This window comes from Halichoerus grypus, chromosome 3 (genome assembly GCF_964656455.1).
Source record: "Halichoerus grypus chromosome 3, mHalGry1.hap1.1, whole genome shotgun sequence".
Taxonomy (NCBI): domain Eukaryota; kingdom Metazoa; phylum Chordata; class Mammalia; order Carnivora; family Phocidae; genus Halichoerus; species Halichoerus grypus.
Genome location: NC_135714.1, coordinates 172,709,088 through 172,728,255, shown reverse-complemented (window position 1 = coordinate 172,728,255; position 19,168 = coordinate 172,709,088). Strand labels below are relative to the sequence as shown.

Below are 19,168 nucleotides of genomic sequence, written 5' to 3'. Positions count from 1 at the left end.
GCATTTCATTAATGGCTAATGATGTATATCTTTTTGTGCATTTATGTGTCATTTATATATTGTTGTCAGTTAAATGTCTCTTGAAGTCCTTTTCACATTTTCTAGTTGGATTTTTTTTTTATTGTCAAGTTTTGAGATTTCTATACTGGATACTAGTTTTTTTGTCAGGTGTGTGGCTTGTAAATATTTTCTTTTAATCTGTAGCTTAATTTTCATTCTCTTCACATGAGCTTTCATAAACACTTCCAAGTCAACTTAAAGAGCTCTTTGTCTAGTCCTAGATACCCCCAATTTTTCTGCCACGTGTTTTTCTAAACATCCTTTATTTTGAGTGAATTTTTTAATAAGGTGTGAGATTTAGGTCAGGATTTTTTTTATCTATGGATATTGTATTAGGGTTCTCCAGAGAAACAGGATCAATAATGTGTGTGTGTGTGTGTGTGTGTGTGTGTGTGTATGTGTGTATGTGTGTATTTACAGAGACAGAACGAGTGGTTTATTTCAAGGATTAGTTCATTTAACAGTGGGAGTTGGCAAGTTCAAAATCTATAAGACAATCAGGCAGTCTGGAAATTCAGGGAAGAGTTGATGTTTCAGTCTTGATTCTGAATCCTGCAGAGCAGCAGGATGGAAGTTCATATTGGTTTCTATGTTGCAGTTAGGAGAAGAATTCTTTCTTTTTTGGGAAAAGCTCATTCTTTGCTCTTAAGGCCTTCACCTGATTGGATGGGTCCCACCCACATTATGGAGGGTAATTTGCTTTACTCAAAGTCTATTGCTTTAAATGTTAATTTCATCTAAAAAATACCTTTACATCAAAATCTGGACTGGCATTTGACCAAACAACTGTGAATCATAGCCTAGCCAACTTGACACATAAAATTAGCCACCACAGATGTGTAATTGCTCTAGTACCATTTGTGGAAAAGACTGTACTTCCTTCATTACATAGCTTTGCACTTTTGTTCAAAAACCATTGATCATACTTACGTGGGTATATTTCTGGGGTTTTATGGTTTTATGTTCCTCCACCAATATCACACTTTAGCTATAGAAGAAGCCTTAATATTGGGTGGAGTGATTCCTTTCATTTTATTCTTTTTGTCAAGATTGTTTTAGCTATTCTATGGCTTGTGCTTGCCCATATAAATTTTAGAATAAGCTTATTTTTGCTTACAAGCCAGCCTTGTTGGTATTCTGATAGATCAATTTGTAGAGCATTGACCTCTGTTATGTTGAAAGTTCCAACTCATGAACATGGTATATTTCTCCATTTATTTAATTTTTTATTTATTTTTATTTCTTTTAAATTTTATTTTATTATCTTATGTTAATCACAATACATTACCTCATTAGTTTTTGATGTAGTGTTTCATGATTCATTGTTTGTGTGTAACACCCAGTGCTCAATTCAATACATGCCCTCTTTAATACCCATTACTAGGCTAACCCATCCCTCCACCCCCGTCCCCTCTAGAACCCCCAGTTTGTTTCTCAGAGTCCATAGTCTCTCATGGTTCGTCTCCCCCTCCGATTTCCCCCCCTTCATTTTACCCTTCCTGCTATCTTTTTCTTCTTCTTCTTCTTTTTTTTTTTTTTTTAACATATAATGCATTATTTGTTTCAGAAGTACAGGTCTGCGATTCAACAGTCTCACACAATTCACAGTGCTCACCATAGCACATACCCTCCCCAATGTCTATCGCCCAGCCACCCCATCCTTCCCACCCACCCCCACTCTAGCAACCCTGTTTGTTTCCTGAGATTAAGAAATCCTCAAATCAGTGAGATCATATGATACATGTCTTTCTCTGATTGACTTATTTTGCTCAGCATAATACCCTCAATTTCCATCCATGCTGTTGCAAATGGCAAGATTTCATTCCTTTTGATGGCTGCATAATATTCCATTGCATATATGGACCACATCTTCTTTATCCATTCATCTGTCGTTGGACATCTTGGCTCTTTCCATAGTTTGGCTATTGTGGACATTGCTGCTATAAATATCAGGGTGCACGTACCCCTTCGGATCCCTACATTTGTATCATTGGGGTAAATACCCAGTAGGGCAATTGCTGGGTCCTGTGGTACCTCTATTTTCAACTTTTTGAGGAACCGCCATATATTTTCCAGAGTGGCTACACCAGCTTGCATTCCCACCAACAGTGTAGGAGGGTTCCCCTTTCTCTGCATCCCCGCCAACATCTGTCATTTCCTGACTTGTTAATTTTAGGCATTCTGACTGGTGTGAGGTGGTATCTCATTGAGGTTTTGATTTGGATTTCCCTGATGCCGAGCGATGTTGAGCACTTTTTCATGTGTCTCTGGGCCATTTGGATGTCTTCTTTGGACAAATATCTGTTCATGTCTTCTGCCCATTTCTTGATTGGATTAGTTCTTTTGGTGTTGAGTTTGATAAGTTCTTTATAGATTTTTATAGGGATACTAGCCCTTTATCTGATATGTCATTTGCAAATAACTTCTCCCATTCTGTCGGTTGTCTTTTGGTTTTGTTGACTGTTTCTTTTGCTGTGCGAAAGCTTTTTATCTTGATGAAGTCCCAATAGTTCATTTTTGCCCTTGCTTCCCTTGCCTTTGGCGATGTTTCTAGGAAGGAATTGCTGTGGCTGAGGTCGAAGAGATTGCTGCCTGTGTTCTCCTATAGGATTTTGATGAGATTCCTGTCTCACATTGAGGTCTTTCAACCATTTTGAGTCTATTTTTGTGTGTGGTGTAAGGAAATGGTCCAGTTTCATTCTTCTGCATGTGGCTGTCCAATTTTCCCAACACCATTTGTTGAAGAGACTGTCTTTTTTCCATTGGACATTCTTTCCTGCTTTGTGGAAGATTAGTTGACCATAGAGTTGAGGGCCCATTTGTGGGCTCTCTCTTCTGTTCCATTGATCTATGTGTCTGTTTTTGTGCCAGTACCATACTGTCTTGATGATGACAGCTTTGTAATAGAGCTTGAAGTTCAGAATTGTGATGCCGCCAGCTTTGCTTTTCTTTTTCAACATTCCTCAGGCTATTCGGGGTCTTTTCTGGTTCCATACAAATTTTAGGATTATTTGTTCCATTGCTTTGAAAAAAGTGGATGGTATTTTGATAGGGATTGCATTAAATGTGTAGATTGCTCTAGGTAACATTGACATCTTCACAATATTTGTCCTTCCAATCCATGAGCATGGAACGTTTTTCCATTTCGTTGTGTCTTCCTCAATTTCTTTCATGAGTATTTTATAGTTTTCTGAGTACAGATCCTTTGTCTCTTTGGTGAGATTTATTCCTAGGTATCCTATGGTTTTGGGTGCAATTGTAAATGGGATTGACTCCTTAATTTCTCTTTCTTCTGTCTTGTTGTTGGTGTATAGGAATGCCACTGATTTCTGTGCATTGATTTTCTATCCTGCCACTTTACTGAATTCTGTATAAGTTCTAGCAGTTTTGGGGTGGAGTCTTTTGGGTTTCCCACATACAGTATCATATCATCTGCAAAGAGTGAGAGTTTGACTTCTTCTTTGCCGATTCGGATGCCTTTTATTTCTCTTTGTTGTCTGATTGCTGTGGCTAGGACTTCTAGTACTATGTTGAATAGCAGTGGTGATAGTGGACATCCCTTCTGTGTTCCTGACTTTAGGGGGAAAGCTCTCAGTTTTTCCCCATTGAGAATGATATTCGCTGTGGGTTTTTCAAGATGGCTTTTATGATATTGAGGTATGTACCCTCTATCCCTATACTCTGAAGAGTTTTGATCAAGAAAGGAAGCTGCACTTTGTCAAATGCTTTTTCTGCATCTACTGAGAGGATCACATGGTTTTTTTCTTTCTTTTATTAATTTATTGTATTACATTGATTGATTTGTGGATGTTGAACCAACCTTGCAGCCCAGGAAAAAATCCCACTTGGTCGTGGTGAATAATCCTTTAAATGAACTTTTGGATCCTATTGGCTGGTATTTTGGTGAGAAATACTGCATCCATGTTCATCAAGGATATTGGTCTGTAATTCTCCTTTTTGATGGGGTCTTTGTATGGTTTTGGGATCAAGGTAATGGTGGCTTCATAAAATGATTTGGAAGTTTTCCTTCCATTTCTATTTTTTGGTGCAGTTTCAGAAGAATAGGTATGAATTCTTCCTTAAATGTTTGGTAGAATTCCCCTGGGAAGCCATCTGGCCCTAGGCTCTTGTTTGTTGGGAAATTTTGATTACTGCTTCAATTTCCTTAGCAGTTATAGGTCTGTTCAGGTTTTCTATTTCTTCCTGGTTCAGTTTTGGTAGTTGATACATCTCTAGGAATGCTTCCATTTCTTCCCGATTATCTAATTTACTGGCATATAATTGCTCATAATGTGTTCTTATAATTGTTTGTATTTCTTTGGTGTTGGTCGTGATCTCTCCTCTTTCATTCATGATTTTATTTATTTGGGTCCTTTCTCTTTTCTTTTTGATAAGTCTGGCCAGGGGGTTATCAATCTTGTTAATTCTTTCAAAGAACCAGCTCCTAGTTTCGTTGATCTGTTCTACTGTTCTTTTGGTTTCTATTTCATTGATTTCTGCTCTGATCTTTATTATTTCTCTTCTCCTGCTGGGTTTAGGCTTTATTTGCTGTTCTTTCTCCAGCTCCTTTAGGTGTAGGGTTAGGTTGTGTACTTGAGACCTTTCTTGTTTCTTGAGAAAGGCTTGTATTGCTATATACTTTCCTCTTAGGACTGCCTTTGCTGCATCCCAAAGATTTTGAACAGTTGTGTTTTCATTTTCATTTGTTTCCATGAATTTTTTTAATTCCTCTTTAATTTCCTGGTTGACCCATTCATTCTTTAGTAGGATGCTCTTTAGCCTCCATGTATTTGAGTTCTTTCCAACTTTCCTCTTGTGATTGAGTTCTAGTTTCAAAGCATTGTGGTCTGAAAATATGCAGGGAATGATCCCAATCTTTTGGTACTGGTTGAGACCTGATTTGTGACTAGGATGTGATCTATTCTGGAGAATGTTCCATGGGCACTAGGGAAGAATGTGTATTCTGTTGCTTTGCGATGGAATGTTCTGAATATATCTGTGAAGTCCCTTTGCTCCAGTGTGTCATTTAAAGTCTTTATTTCCTTGTTGATCTTTTGCTTAGATGATCTGTCGATTTCAGTGAGGGGGCTGTTAAAGTCCCCCAGTATTATTGTATTGTTGTCGATGTGTTTCTTTGCTTTTGTTATTAATTGCCTTATATAATTGGCTGCTCCCATGTTAGGGGCATAGATATTTACAATTGTTAGATCTTCTTGTTGGATAGACCCTTTAAGTAGGATATAGTGTCCTTCCTCATCTCTTATTACAGTCTTTGGTTTAAAATCTAATTTGTCTGATATAAGGATTGCCACCCCAGCTTTCTTTTGGTGTCCATTAGCATGGTAAATGGTTTTCCACCCCCTCACTTTCAATCTGGGGGTGTCTTTGGGTCTAAAATGAGTCTTTTGCAAACAGCCTATCGATGGGTCTTTTTTTTTTTTTTTTAATCCAATCTGATAGCTTGTGTCTTTTGGTTGGGGCATTTAGCCTATTTACCTTCAGGTTAACTATTGAAAGATTTGAATTTAGTGCCATTGTATTGCCTGTAAGGTGACTGTTACTGTATATTGTCTGTGTTCCTTTCTGGTCTATGTTGCTTTTAGGCTCTCTTTGCTTAGAGGACCCCTTTCAGTATTTCTTGTAAGGCCGGTTTCGTGTTTGCAAATACCCTTAGTTTTTGTTTGTCCCAGAAGCTTTTTATCTCTCCTTCTATTTTCAGTGACATCCTAGCTGGATATAGTATTCTTGGCTGCATATTTTTCTCATTTAGTGCTCTGAATATGTCCTGCCAGTCCTTTCTGGCCTGCCAGGTCTCTGTGGATAAGTCTGTTGCCAATCTAATGTTTCTACCATTGTAAGTTACAGATTTCTTGTCCCGAGCTGTTTTCAGGATTTTCTCTTTGTCTCTGAGACTCGTAAGTTTTACTATTAGATGTCAGGGTGTTGACCTATTTTTATTGATTTTGAGGGGGGTTTTCTGTGCCTCCTGGATTTTGATGTCTGTTTCCTTCCCCAAATTAGGGAAGTTTTCTGCTATAATTTGCTCCAATATACCTTCTGCCCCTCTCTCTCTTTCTTCTTCTGGGATCCCAATTATTCTAATATTGTTTTGTCTTATGGTATCACTTATCTCTCGAATCCGCCCTCGTGATCCAGTAATTGTTTATCTCTTTTTCTCAGCTTCTTTATTTTCCATCATTTGGTCTTCTATATCACTGATTCTTTCTTCTGCCTCATTTATCCTAGCAGTTAGAGCCTCCATTTTTGATTGCACCTCATTAATAACCTTTTTGATTTCGACTTTGTTAGATTTTAGTTCCTTTATTTCTCCAGAAAGGGTTTCTCTAATATCTTCCATGCTTTTTTCAAGCCCTGCTAGTATTTTTATAATCGTCATTCTGAACCCTAGTTCCGACATCTTACCAATGTCCGTATTGATTAGAATATTATCAAGTATGATCAGGCTGGTGCATAGATCAGTTCCACACACTAGACTTTGGGCATATTTTGGTCTGTTAGAAGAAAGTGGCTCCCAAAATTTTAAAGAAAGAAAAACTTATATATGTACAAAAATAAGGGTAAGTATGATGAAGTGATGGATATGACTGTAATGATGAAAATTATAAAATATTTTATAAAAGGAATTGATAAGATAAGAAGTTGGTTGCAAAAAGAAAGAAGGGGATTTAAAAAAAAAAGAGGAGAGAATGTGAACCAGCAGGATACTAGAACAAAGCCATACACTAGAGATTTAGGGTATATTTTGGTCTGTTAGATGAAACTGTATCCCAAAATTTTAAAGAGAGAACAACTTATATATATATACCAAAAATAAGGTTAACTACTATGAAGGGATAGAATATGACTCTAAACATGAACAATAAAAACATTTTTTAAAAAAGGGATAGATAAGATGTTGGTTGAAAAAGGGAAAAAGATAAATTCAAAAAAAAAAGAAAAAGAAAAAGAAAGAAAATTAAAAATATTAAAAAAATTAACTTTGAAAGACTAAAGAATCATGGGAAAAAAGCAATGATTTCTATGTGCAGTATTCCCCTAGCGCTGGAGTTCTGCTGTTCTCATTGATCAGTAAACTTGGTCTTGGCTGGCTGTTCTTGCTGATCTTCTGGGGGAGGGGTCTGTTGCTGTGGTTCTCAAACGTCTTTGCTGGAGGCAGAATTGCATCACCCTTGCTGGGTCTGGCTAAGTAATCTGCTTGGGTTTGCTCTCTGTTGCTTTTGTTCCCTGCAAGCTTTCCGTACAGCTTTGGAGGATGGGAGTGAAAATGGCAGCCTCCCAATCTCTGCCCCAGAGGAGCCGAGAACTCAGGACCCCACTCCTCAGTGAGCCCCCAGAGAAAAGCAGTCAATCACTCCCGTCTCCCTGGTCTCTGGCTGCACTCTGTGTTCACCCAGCCAGTGACCAAGAGTTTCTATCTGGCACACAACCCCGTCTGGAGTCTCCAAACCCAGCAAAGTCCTGTGGTGTGCTCCCACGCCGCTCCTCCCGGGGGAGAAGGGGAGTCTCCCCGGATCTGCTGCTTGTTGGGTCCCTGCTGGAAGTGCAGTGGCCTGACTGTACCACAGATCACAGTTTATGGCAACCCCAAGCTGAGAGCCCACTCCTCAGCTCCGTCTGTGCAGCTGGCTTCCCTGTTCCCATACCTGGGAGCTATCTGCACTCAGGCACCCCCGGTCTTTCTGTGACCCCGAGGGTCCTGAGACCACACTGTCCCGTGAGGTTTCCACCCCCGGCTTAGCCACTGGAGTGGCTCAGCAGAGCTAACTTCTAAAAGTTTGGATTTTGTGCTCCAAGGCTCTATCACTTGCCGGTAGTGGCTGATGGTCGCCCCCTCCCCCACCGTCTATCTTCCCGAATATCGCCTCGGATTCACTTCTCTGCACGTTCTACCTTCCAGAAAGTGCTCGCTTTTCTGTTCAGAGAGTTGCTGCTATTATTTTCTTTGATGTCCTGTTGAGTTCATAGGTGTTCAGAATGGTTTTGATCTGTATCTAGCTGAATTCCTGGGACCAGATGAAATTTAGGTCTCCTACTCCTCCTCCATCTTGCTCCTGCTCCTCCATATTTCTCCGTTTAGTAAAGCCTTCTTTGATTACTTCCATCATCATTTTCTGATCTTCATAAAACCAATTCTATGCATGATTTTAGTGTATACATATGTTTTTCATTTTCTTTTGATTGATTCTTAATCATTAAAAATTTTTTTTATTTGATATAGTTGACACACAATGTTACATTAATTTCAGGTGTACAACTTAGGGATTCAACTTCTCTATATGTTCTGCTATGTTCGCCACAAGTGTAGCTATCATTTGTCACCATACAATATTACAGTACCACTGACTATATTCCTTGTGCTGTACCTTTTATTCCATGACTTACTAATTTCATAACTAGAAGACTGTATCTCTCACTCTCTTTCACTTATTTTGCTCATCCTCCCTCTTCCCTTGTCAACCATCACTTTGTTTTCTGTATTTATAGATTTGATTTTGGTTTTTGTTTGCTTATTCATTTGTTTTTTAGATTCCACAAATGAATGAAATCATATGGCATTAGTCTTTCTCAGTCTGACTCCTTTCACTTAGAATAATACCTTCTAACTCCATCCAAGTTGCACAAATGACAAGATCTCATCCCTTTTTGTGGCTGTGTAATATCAAGGCAGCATAGTAGTGACACAAAAATGGACTCCTTCTGTTGGGTTGGAGCAGAGGGGAGATGGGGAGAAGCACAAGATACTCTGCTGCTGTGTTGTTCTTTCAGTTCAGGCCTCAAACCAGCTCACCCTTTTTCTCACGACCACTGTGTTCTTCTGGTTGTCTCTCAGTCATTTATTATTTTATAATGTTTTATAATTGTGCTTAACATGGACACAGAGAAATAGGTCTATGTTATCTTGTCTCAACTCAAAGTCATAATGAATTGTTATTTGATTATCATGCCATTTTTTTGTATTTCCTATAAATTCTGCTTTATGATTTTTTGGTCCTAAGTTGTTCATTTCTTGTGTGTGCATGACTTCCTGACACCACAGAAATACAAGGGACTACAAGAGAATATTATGAAAAATTATATGCCAATGAACTGGACAACCTAGAAGAAAGGGACGAATTCTTGGAAATATATCAACTACCAAAGTTGAACCAGAAAGCCCAGTGCCATGGTACTGGTACAAAAATAGACACCAGAAACAGCAAATTTGAACAACCTGATTACCAGCAATGAAATTGAATCAGTAGTCAAAAAAACTCCCAAAAAACAAAAGCCCAAGACCAGATGGCTTTACAAATGAATTCTACCAAACATTTAAAGAAGGTTTAATACCTATACTTTTCAAAATTATACAAAAAATAGAAGTGGAAGGAAAGCTTCCAAATTTATTCTATGAGGCCAGCATTATGCTGAGTCCAAAACCAGATAAAGACATTCCTGAACATAGGTGCAAAAAGTCCTGAACAAGACGTTAGCAAACCAAATCAAACAATATATTAAAAAAATCATTCCCCATGATCAAGTTGGACTTATTGCTGGGTTGCAAGGGTGGTTCAACATTTGCAAATCAATCAACATGATATATCACATCAATAAGAGAAAGGATAAAAACCATAGGTCATTTCAATAGATTCAGAAAAAGCATTTGATGAAGTACAACATTCATTCATGATAAAAACCCTCCACAAAGTGGGTTTAGAGGGAACATGACAACATAATAAAGGCCACATCTGAATAATCCACAGCTAATATAATATCATCTCCAATGGGGAAAAACAGAGCTTTTCCTCTATGGTCAGGAAAAAAACAAGAATGTCCTTTCTCACCACTTTTATTCAACATAGTCCTGGAAGTCCTAGCCATAGCAATCAGACAAGAGAAAGGAATGAAAGGCATCCAAATTGGTAAGGAACAAGGAAAACTTTCACTATTTGCAGATGACATGATACTATATACAGAAATCCCTAAAGACCAAAAAATTACTAGAACTGATAAATGAATTCAGTATGGTCACAGTATACAAAATCAATGTACAGAAATCTGTTACATTTCTAAACACTAATAATCAAGCAGTAGAAAAAAATTAAAACAATCCCATTTACATATGCACCAAAAATAATAAAATACTTAGGAATAAATTTAACCAAAGAGGTGAAAGACCTATACTCTGAAAACTATAAAATACTGATGAAAGAAATTGAAGATGACACAAAGAAATGGAAAGACATTACATGCTTATGGATTGGAAGAACAAATATTGTTAATATATCTGTACTACCATAAGCAATTTAAAGATTTAACGCAATCCCTATCAAAACAGCATTTTTTTTTTTTTTTTTTACAGAACTAGAAAAAAAGTCCTAAAATTGTATGGAACCACAAAAGACCCCAAATAGCCAAAACAATCTTGAAAAGGAAAAACAAAACTAGAGGCATCATAATTCCAGACTATAAGTTATATTACAAAGCTGTAGTGATCAAGACAGCATGGTACTGGCACAAAAATTGACACCTAGATCAATGGAACAGTATAGAAGCCCAGAAATAACCCAAAATTATAGGGTAATCTTCAACAAAGGAGGAAAGAATATGCAATGGGAAAAAGACAGTCTGTTTAACAAAAGGTCTTGGGAAAACTGGACCGCTACATGCTAAAGAATGAAACTGGACCACTTTCTTACACCATGCACAAAATTAACACAAAATGGATTAAGGACCCGAATGTGAGATGTGAGACAGGAAACCATTAAAATCCTAGAGGGGAGAACAGGCAGTGATTTCTTTGACATTGGCCATAGCAACTTCTTTCTAGATATGTCTCCTGAGACATGGGAAACAAAAGCAAAAGTAAACTGTTGGGACTACATCAAAATAAAAAGGTTCTGCACAGTGAAGGAAACAACCAACTAAACTAAAAGACACCCTACAGAATGGGAGAAGATATTTGCAAATGACATATTTGATAAAAGATTAGTACCCAAAATATATAAAGTATTTATACAACTCAACACCTAAAAAACAATAATCCAATTAAAAATGGGCAGAAGGCATAAACAGAAATTTCTCCAAAGAAGACATCCAGATGGCCAACAGATACATAAGAAGATGCTCAACATCAGAGATCATCAGGGAAATGCAAATCAAAACCACAATGAGATATCACCTCACACCTGTCAGAATGGCTAAAATCAAAAATTCAAAAAACAAGTGTTCCAGAGGATGTGGAGGAAAAGGAACCCTTGTGCACTTTTGGTGGGAATGCAAACTGGTGCTGCCACTCTGGAGAACAGTATGGAGTTCCTCAAGAAGTTAAAAATAGAACTATCTTATGATCTCATAATCACAGTACTGTGTATTTACCCAAAGAACAGAAAAATATGAATTCAAAGGGATATATGTGCCCTGATGTTTATAGCAGAATTATCAACAATAGCCAAACTATGGAAAAAGCCCAAATGTCCATCAACTGATGAATGGATAAAAAAGATGTGGTAGCTATATAAAGTGGAATATTATTCAGCCATCAAAAAGAATGAAATCTTGCCTTTTGCAATGACATGGATGGAGCTATAGTGTATTATGCTAAGTGAAATAAGTCAGTCATAGAAAGACAAATACTGTATGATTTCACTCATATGTGGAATTTAAGAAGCAAAACAGATGAACATATGGGAGGGGGAATAAAGAAAAAAGAGAGAGGGAAACAAACTATAAGAGACTCTTAAAGATAGAGAACAAACTGAGGGTTGATGGATGGAGGTGGGTGGGGATTGGCTAGATGGGTGATGGGTAGTAGGAGGGCACTTTTTGTTTGTTTGTTTGTTTGTTTGTTTGTTTAAGGATTTATTTATTTGAGAGAGAGACCGTACACATGAGTGTGGAGGGGAGGGGAGCAGGGCAGAGGGAGAAGGCGAGAAATCCTCAAGCAGACTCCCTGCTGAGCATGGAGCCTGAGACAGGACTTGATCCCAGGACCCTGAGATCATGACCTGAGCCAAAATAAAGAGTGGGACACTTAACCGACTGAACCACTCAGGCTCCCCCATAGGAGGGCACTTATGATGAGCACTGGGTGTTGTATGTAAGTGTGAATCACTGAATTCTACTCCTGAAACCAATATTGCACTGTATGTTAACTAACTATAATTTAAATAAAAATTTGAAAAGAAAAAAAATAAGAACACATATTAACACACAATATAACAAAATAATTTTTAGATTAGAAAGTTCTGACATTTATTAAATTAATTATATATCTGATGACAGCTTAATATTCTAATTAATCCTATGAACTATTAATTCCAAGAGATACAATGGAAAGTTAAATTAACGTATTTTTAAACTTTTTATTTTACTGTATTGTATTTTTTAATTCAAGTATAGTTAACATACAGTACATTTGTTTCAGGTGTACATTTCCCCATTTCCCCAACTCACCTCTGGCATCAACAGTTTGTTCTCTGTATTTAAGAGCCTGTTTTTTGTTTGTCTTTTTTTTCCTTTGTTTTGTTTCTTAAATTCCACATGAGTGAAAGCATATATTTTTCTTTTTCTGACATCCCTTTTTTGAGAGAAATTAACAAGTTGTGCTTGCTAAATTCAAATTTATTTCTATATGATACATTTTGATGATAGTCCATAAAAATAACCAAGGTTTCTATCACATCTTGCTCATCTGTAAGCACATGGAATACAAACATGATCTGAGGTCTCTCTCCCCTTGAATTCTAAAGGATATTGGTTCAAATCTCTTTTTTCCAGGGTCCTCGTCCTCTTCTTTTTGCATATTGGTTGTTACTATGATCCAAAGACAAAATTCACTTAAAAAATAAAACCCTTTCACAAAATATTGAATTTACTGAACTTTTTTTCAATAATTAGGAAAGGGCACAAAAATTAATGCCGTAAAGTAGAACAGTGTAAATTCACGCATTAAACACTCATTTTCTTTTTTTTTCTTCTCTCTTTTTAAAAATTTTTTATTGTTATGTTAATCACCATACATTACATCATTAGTTTTTGATGCAGTGTTCCATGATTCATTGTTTGTGTATAACACCCAGTGCTCCATGCAGAACGTGCCCTCTTTAATACCCATCACCAGGCTAACCCATCCTCCCACCTCCCTCCCCTCTAGAACCCTCAGTTTGTTTTTCAGAGTCCATCGTCTCTCATGGTTCGTCTCCCCCTCCGATTTCCCCCCTTCATTCTTCCCCTCCTGCTATCTTCTTCTTCTTCTTTTTCTTAACATATATTGCATTATTTGTTTCAGAGGTACAGATCTGTGATTCAACAGTCTTGCATGATTCACAGTGCTCACCATAGCACATACCCTCCCCAATGTCTATCACCCAGCCACCCCATCCCTCCCATCCCCCACCACTCCAGCAACCCTCAGTTTGTTTCCTGAGATTAAGAATTCCTCATATCAGTGAGGTCATATGATACATGTCTTTCTCTGATTGAGTTATTTCGCTCAGCATAACACCCTCCAGTTCCATCCACGGCATTGCAAATGGCAAGATCTCATTCCTTTTGATGGCTGCATAATATTCCATTGTATATATGGACCACATCTTCTTTATCCATTCATCTGTCGATGGACATCTTGGCTCTTTCCATTGTTTGGCTATTGTGGACATTGCTGCTATAAACATCGGGGTGCACGTACCCCTTCAGATCCCTACATTAGTATCATTGGGGTAAATACCCAGTAGTGCAATTGCTGGATCATATGGTACCTCTATTTTCAACTCTTTGAGGAACCTCCATACTGTTTTCCAGAGTGGTTGCACCAGCTTGCATTCCCACCAACAGTGTAGGAGGGTTCCCCTTTCTCTGCATCCCCGCCAACATCTGTCATTTCCTGACTTGTTAATTTTAGGCATTCTGACTGGTGTGAGGTGGTATCTCATTGAGGTTTTGATTTGGATTTCCCTGATGCCAAGCGATGTTGAGCACTTTTTCATGTGTCTATTGGCCATTTGGATGTCTTCTTTGGAAAAATGTCTGTTCACGTCGTCTGCCCATTTCTTGATTGGATCATTTGTTCTTTGGGTGTTGAGTTTGATAAGTTCTTTATAGATTTTGGATACTAGCCCTTTATCTGAGATGTCATTTGCAATTATCTTCTCCCATTCTGTCGGTTGTCTTTTGGTTTTGTGGACTGTTTCTTTTGCTGTGCAATAGCTTTTTATTTTGATGAAGTCCCAATAGTTCCTTTTTGCCCTTGCTTCCCTTGCCTTTGGTGATGTTTCTAGGAAGAAATTGCTGTGGCTGAGGTCGAAGAGGTTGCTGCCTGTGTTGTCCTTTAGGATGTTGATGGACTCCTGTCTCACATTGAGGTCTTTTAACCATTTGGAGTCTATTTTTGTATGTGGTGTAAGGAAATGGTCCGGTTTCATTCTTCTGCATGTGGCTGTCCAATTTTCCCAACACCATTTGTTGAAGAGACGGTCTTTTTTCCATTGGACATTCTTTCCTGCTTTGTCAAAGATTAGTTGACCATAGAGTTGAGGGTCCATTTGTGGGCTCTCTCTTCTGTTCCATTGATCTATTTGTCTGTTTTTGTGCCAGTACCATACTGTCTTGATGATGACAGCTTTGTAACAGAGCTGGAAGTCCGGAATTGTGATGCCGCCAGCTTTGCTTTTCTTTTTCAACATTCCTCTGGCTATTTGGGGTCTTTTCTGGTTCCAGACAAATTTTAGGATTATTTGTTCCATTTCTTTGAAAAGTGGATGGTATTTTGATGAGGATTGCATTGAATGTGTAGATTGCTCTAGGTAGCATTGACATCTTCACAATATTTGTTCTTCCAATCGATGAACATGGAACGTTTTTCCATTTCTTGTGTCTTCCTCAATTTCTTTCATGAGTATTTTATAGTTTTCTGAGTACAGATCCTTTGTCTCTTTGGTGAGATTTATTCCTAGGTATCTTATGGTTTTGGGTGCAATTGTAAATGGGATTGACTCCTTAATTTCTCTTTCTTCTGTCTTGTTGTTGGTGTATAGGAATGCCACTGATTTCTGTGCATTGATTTTCTATCCTGCCACTTTACTGAATTCCTGTATGAGTTCTAGCAGTTTTGGGGTGGAGTCTTTTGGGTTTCCCACATACAGTATCATATCATCTGCAAAGAGTGAGAGTTTGACTTCTTCTTTGCCGATTCGGATGCCTTTTATTTCTTTTTGTTGTCTGATTGCTGTGGCTAGGACTTCTAATACTATGTTGAATAGCAGTGGTGATAGTGGACATCCCTTCTGTGTTCCTGACCTTAGGGTGAAAGCTCTCAGTTTTTCCCCATTGAGAATGATATTCGCTGTGGGTTTTTCATAAATGGCTTTTGTGATATTGAGGTATGTACCCTCTATCCTGATACTCTGAAGAGTTTTGATCAAGAAAGGATGCTGTACTTTGTCAAATGCTTTTTCTGCATCTATTGAGATTCTTGTTCTTTCTTTTGTTAATGTATTGTATCATGTTGATTGATTTGTGGTTGTTGAACCAACCTTGCAGCCCAGGGATAAATCCCACTTGGTCGTGGTGAATAATCTTTTAATGTATGGTTGGGTCCTATTGGCTAGTATTTTGGTGAGAATTTTTGCATCCATGTTCATCAAGGATTTGGTCTGTAATTCTCCTTTTTGATGGGGTCTTTGTATGGTTTTGGGATCAAGGTAATGGTGGCCTCATAAAACGAGTTTGGAAGTTTTCCTTCCATTTCTATCTTTTGGAACAGTTTCAGAAGAATAGGTATGAATTCTTCTTTAAATGTTTGGTAGAATTCCCCTGGGAAGCCATCTGGTCCTGAACTTTTGTTTGTTGGGAGATTGTTGATTACTGCTTCAATTTCCTTAGCAGTTATAGGTCTGTTCAGGTTTTCTATTTCTTCCTGGTTCAGTTTTGGTAGTTGATACATCTCTAGGAATGCATCCATTTCTTCCAGGTTATCTAATTTGCTGGCATAGAGTTGCTTATAATATGTTTCTATAATTGTTTGTATTTCTTTGGTGTTGGTTGTGATCTCTCTTCTTTCATTCATGATTTTGTTGATTTGGGTCATTTCTCTTTTCTTTTTGATAAGTCTGGCCAGGGGGTTATCAATCTTGTTATTTGTTTCAAAGAACCAGCTCCTAGTTTCATTGATCTGTTCTACTGTTTTTTTGGTTTCTATTTCATTGTTTTCTTCTCTGATCTTTATTTAATTTCTCTTCTTCTGCTGGGTTTAGGCTTTATTTGCTGTTCTTTCTCCAGCTCCTTTAGGTGTAGGGTTAGGTTGTGTATTTGAGAACCTTTCTTGTTTCTTGAGAAAGGCTTGTATTGCTATATACTTTCCTCTTAGGACTGCCTTTGCTGTATCCCAAAGATTTTGAACAGTTGTGTTTTCATTTTCATTTGTTTGCATGATTTTTTTAAATTCCTCTTTAATTTCCTGGTTGACCCATTCATTCTTTAGTAGGATGCTCTTTAACCTCCATGTATTTGAGTTCTTTCCAATTTTCCTCTTGTGATTGAGTTCGAGTTTCAAAGCATTGTGTTCCAAAAATATGCAGGGAATGATCCCAATCTTTTGGTACCGGTTGAGACCTGATTTGTGACTAGGATATGATCTATTCTGGAGAATGTTCCATGGGCACTAGAGAAGAATGTGTATTCTGTTGCTTTGGGATGGAATGTTCTGAATATATCTGTCAAATCCATTTGGTCCAGTGAACACTCATCTTCTTTGGAGACCTTTTAGCCACCTCATTGTTGGGAGTCTCTCATTGCCCTATTACCTCATATAATTATCTGTTGTCCTTGGTGTTCTCTTTCTCATAATTTTTTTCTCATGGAATAGTAAAGTATCTTTCTGTGCTACTCATACCCATGATTTTAAGAACCCAACCTCCCACCTCATGGTTCTCAACCTTAGTTGCTCCAATAATCATGTGGACCCTGTACCTAGAGATTTTGATAGAAATGTCTCAGGTGGAACCTGGGCGTAAGTATTTTTTAAATGCTTCTTGGATTGTTCTTGAACTCAGGCATTAGTCAAATTATTTTTCCAAATACTTTGCTTTGTAAGTGGACTTCTAGTGCTAGATGGTAAGAAAATAAAACTTCTAACTTCTCACATATGGTTCCGTCTTTAAAATCTGAAGTCACGTAGCTTATTTCACATTTATTTCAATGTTTCAGTTATTACCGTATTTTATTTTTTGTATTTTTATGTCAGTTCTTGATAATATGAATTCTGAAACTTTCTTGAATTTTTCTTATGTATTATCCATGAATACAGTGTGATTGTGTGACTATTCTTCACTTCCTTTTGCTTTTAGTATTGCCTCAGATTTGTGTGTGTAGAGGTTCAATACCAGATAACAAATGAAGAGTGCAATTCTACTTATTGCAATAGCCACGGAGTAAGTAATTTCAATTTTCATTTTAGCAAGATGCTTTGAACAATGCTGTAAAACAGTTTGGAGATTTAAAAAAAAATCATTAAAATGATTTTCATGCTGCTTGGTGTCATTTAATAGTCTATAATTTATAACTTCTATCTTATTTTCTTAAGAAATCTTGCCAAGGGCACCTGGGTGGCTCAGTTGGTTAAGTGACTGCCTTTGGCTCAGGTCATGATCCTGGAGTCCCGGATCAAGTCCTGCATTGGGCTCCCTGTTCATCGGGGAGTCTGCTTCTCCCTCTGACCCTACCCCCTCTTGTGCTCTCTCTCTCTCTCAAAAAAAATAAATAAAATCTTAAAAAAAAAAGAAATCTTGCCAAACTATTTATTAGAGAAGATAGAAACATTTAAGGTGATTCTGGATGTATAAAGTGTTTGGTAAATAAAAGGGGTGGATGTGCTATATGTACCATGTATTATTATATAACCAAAATGATCTTATTTTCACAGAAAGAAGGTAGAAACTGGTAAACAAAGGTCATTAGAATTTTCTTTCTAGTCTTGCTTGTTAATTTAGAGTCTGGGCTGTTCTGTGAAACTAGCAACTAAATGCTAGTGGCAAGTTACTGGTAATTGCCAGTATTTGGGTCTGGCCATGGAAAGAGTTGAAGAATTTTTTTAAAAATTGCTTTGTCAGCAGAAGCTAAATATGCTTTCTAAAGTATGGCCAATTCCAAGAGAAAATTTGTGAAAATTTATTGAGTTTGTCTATTTAAGTTAAATTCTCTGGAATGAATAAATTCTCTGAAATAAATTTCTCTGTTGAATAAGTATAGAATATTCATTGCTCTCTATTGAAAACCATCTTTGTACATGAAAAAAAATTGTTCTATTTTCTGATTACTGCAGGTTTGCAACAATTTAGATCACTGCCATTGTGACAAGGGGTTTGGCCCTCCTACATGCGTGGAGAAGAAGGGAGAATTTGGAAGTATAGATGATGGGCACAAGGCTCCATCTGGTTAGTCTTTCAAATTTCATGAATCAAAGACAACATGTAAGAGAAAAAATTAAGTGTAGGTTCCAAGCTAGGTTACAAAGCAACTGATATCAACAAACATGTTTTTGTTTTATTTGTAAGATTTTTGAAGATCTAAGACAGTACAAGTTCGTTCTGTACTTTTTATATCAACATTGACGTGGTCTACTAACAAAAAAGTGTACCCAGTGTTAGGCAACATAAAAGTAAAAATTCCAGTGCATAAAATTTGACTAGTTAATTTAGATTGTTCACTTTGGATTTTCTCATACATTTCTGGTTTAAAATAGTGTTTGTTAGTAGTCATTGTTATATTAATGCCACCAGATTCTTTGAAGCTATCTTTTATTCCTTTTTGCTGCATTGTAAGGACTCCAGTCCATTCTTTTGAAGTATCCTCTCTAGAATCTCTCTGCTCGGGTTCCTGAGTATTATTTGGAGATTAAGCAGTCCTGGATAGGACTGAGGATACGTGTGTGTGTGGGGGGATATTCCCTGGTTTTAGAAGATATTGGAGCCCACCTAGAATAACCTGGGAGCAGAGGCTGTCCACCCTCACCCCCTTTCCTTTTGGGGCAAATAAATACTGAAGCTCCTTGGCAGATTTACTTGAACCTTGGTTACTAGGGGGAAGGCATACCTAGGGTGACCAACTTTTTACA

The 19,168-nt window shown here is 37.5% G+C and overlaps 1 protein-coding gene across 1 annotated transcript in view; it reads left to right on the top strand.

Annotated features, from left to right (window-relative positions):
* LOC118552477 (disintegrin and metalloproteinase domain-containing protein 5-like) overlaps positions 1–19,168 on the top strand; it is a 163,394-nt gene that overhangs the window by 122,980 nt on the left and 21,246 nt on the right. Inside the window, exons 13-14 of the mRNA XM_036118922.2 lie at positions 17,403–17,486; positions 18,377–18,488. Of these exons, the coding sequence (XP_035974815.2) occupies positions 17,403–17,486; positions 18,377–18,488 (196 nt within the window). The remainder of the gene's footprint in view (positions 1–17,402; positions 17,487–18,376; positions 18,489–19,168) is intronic.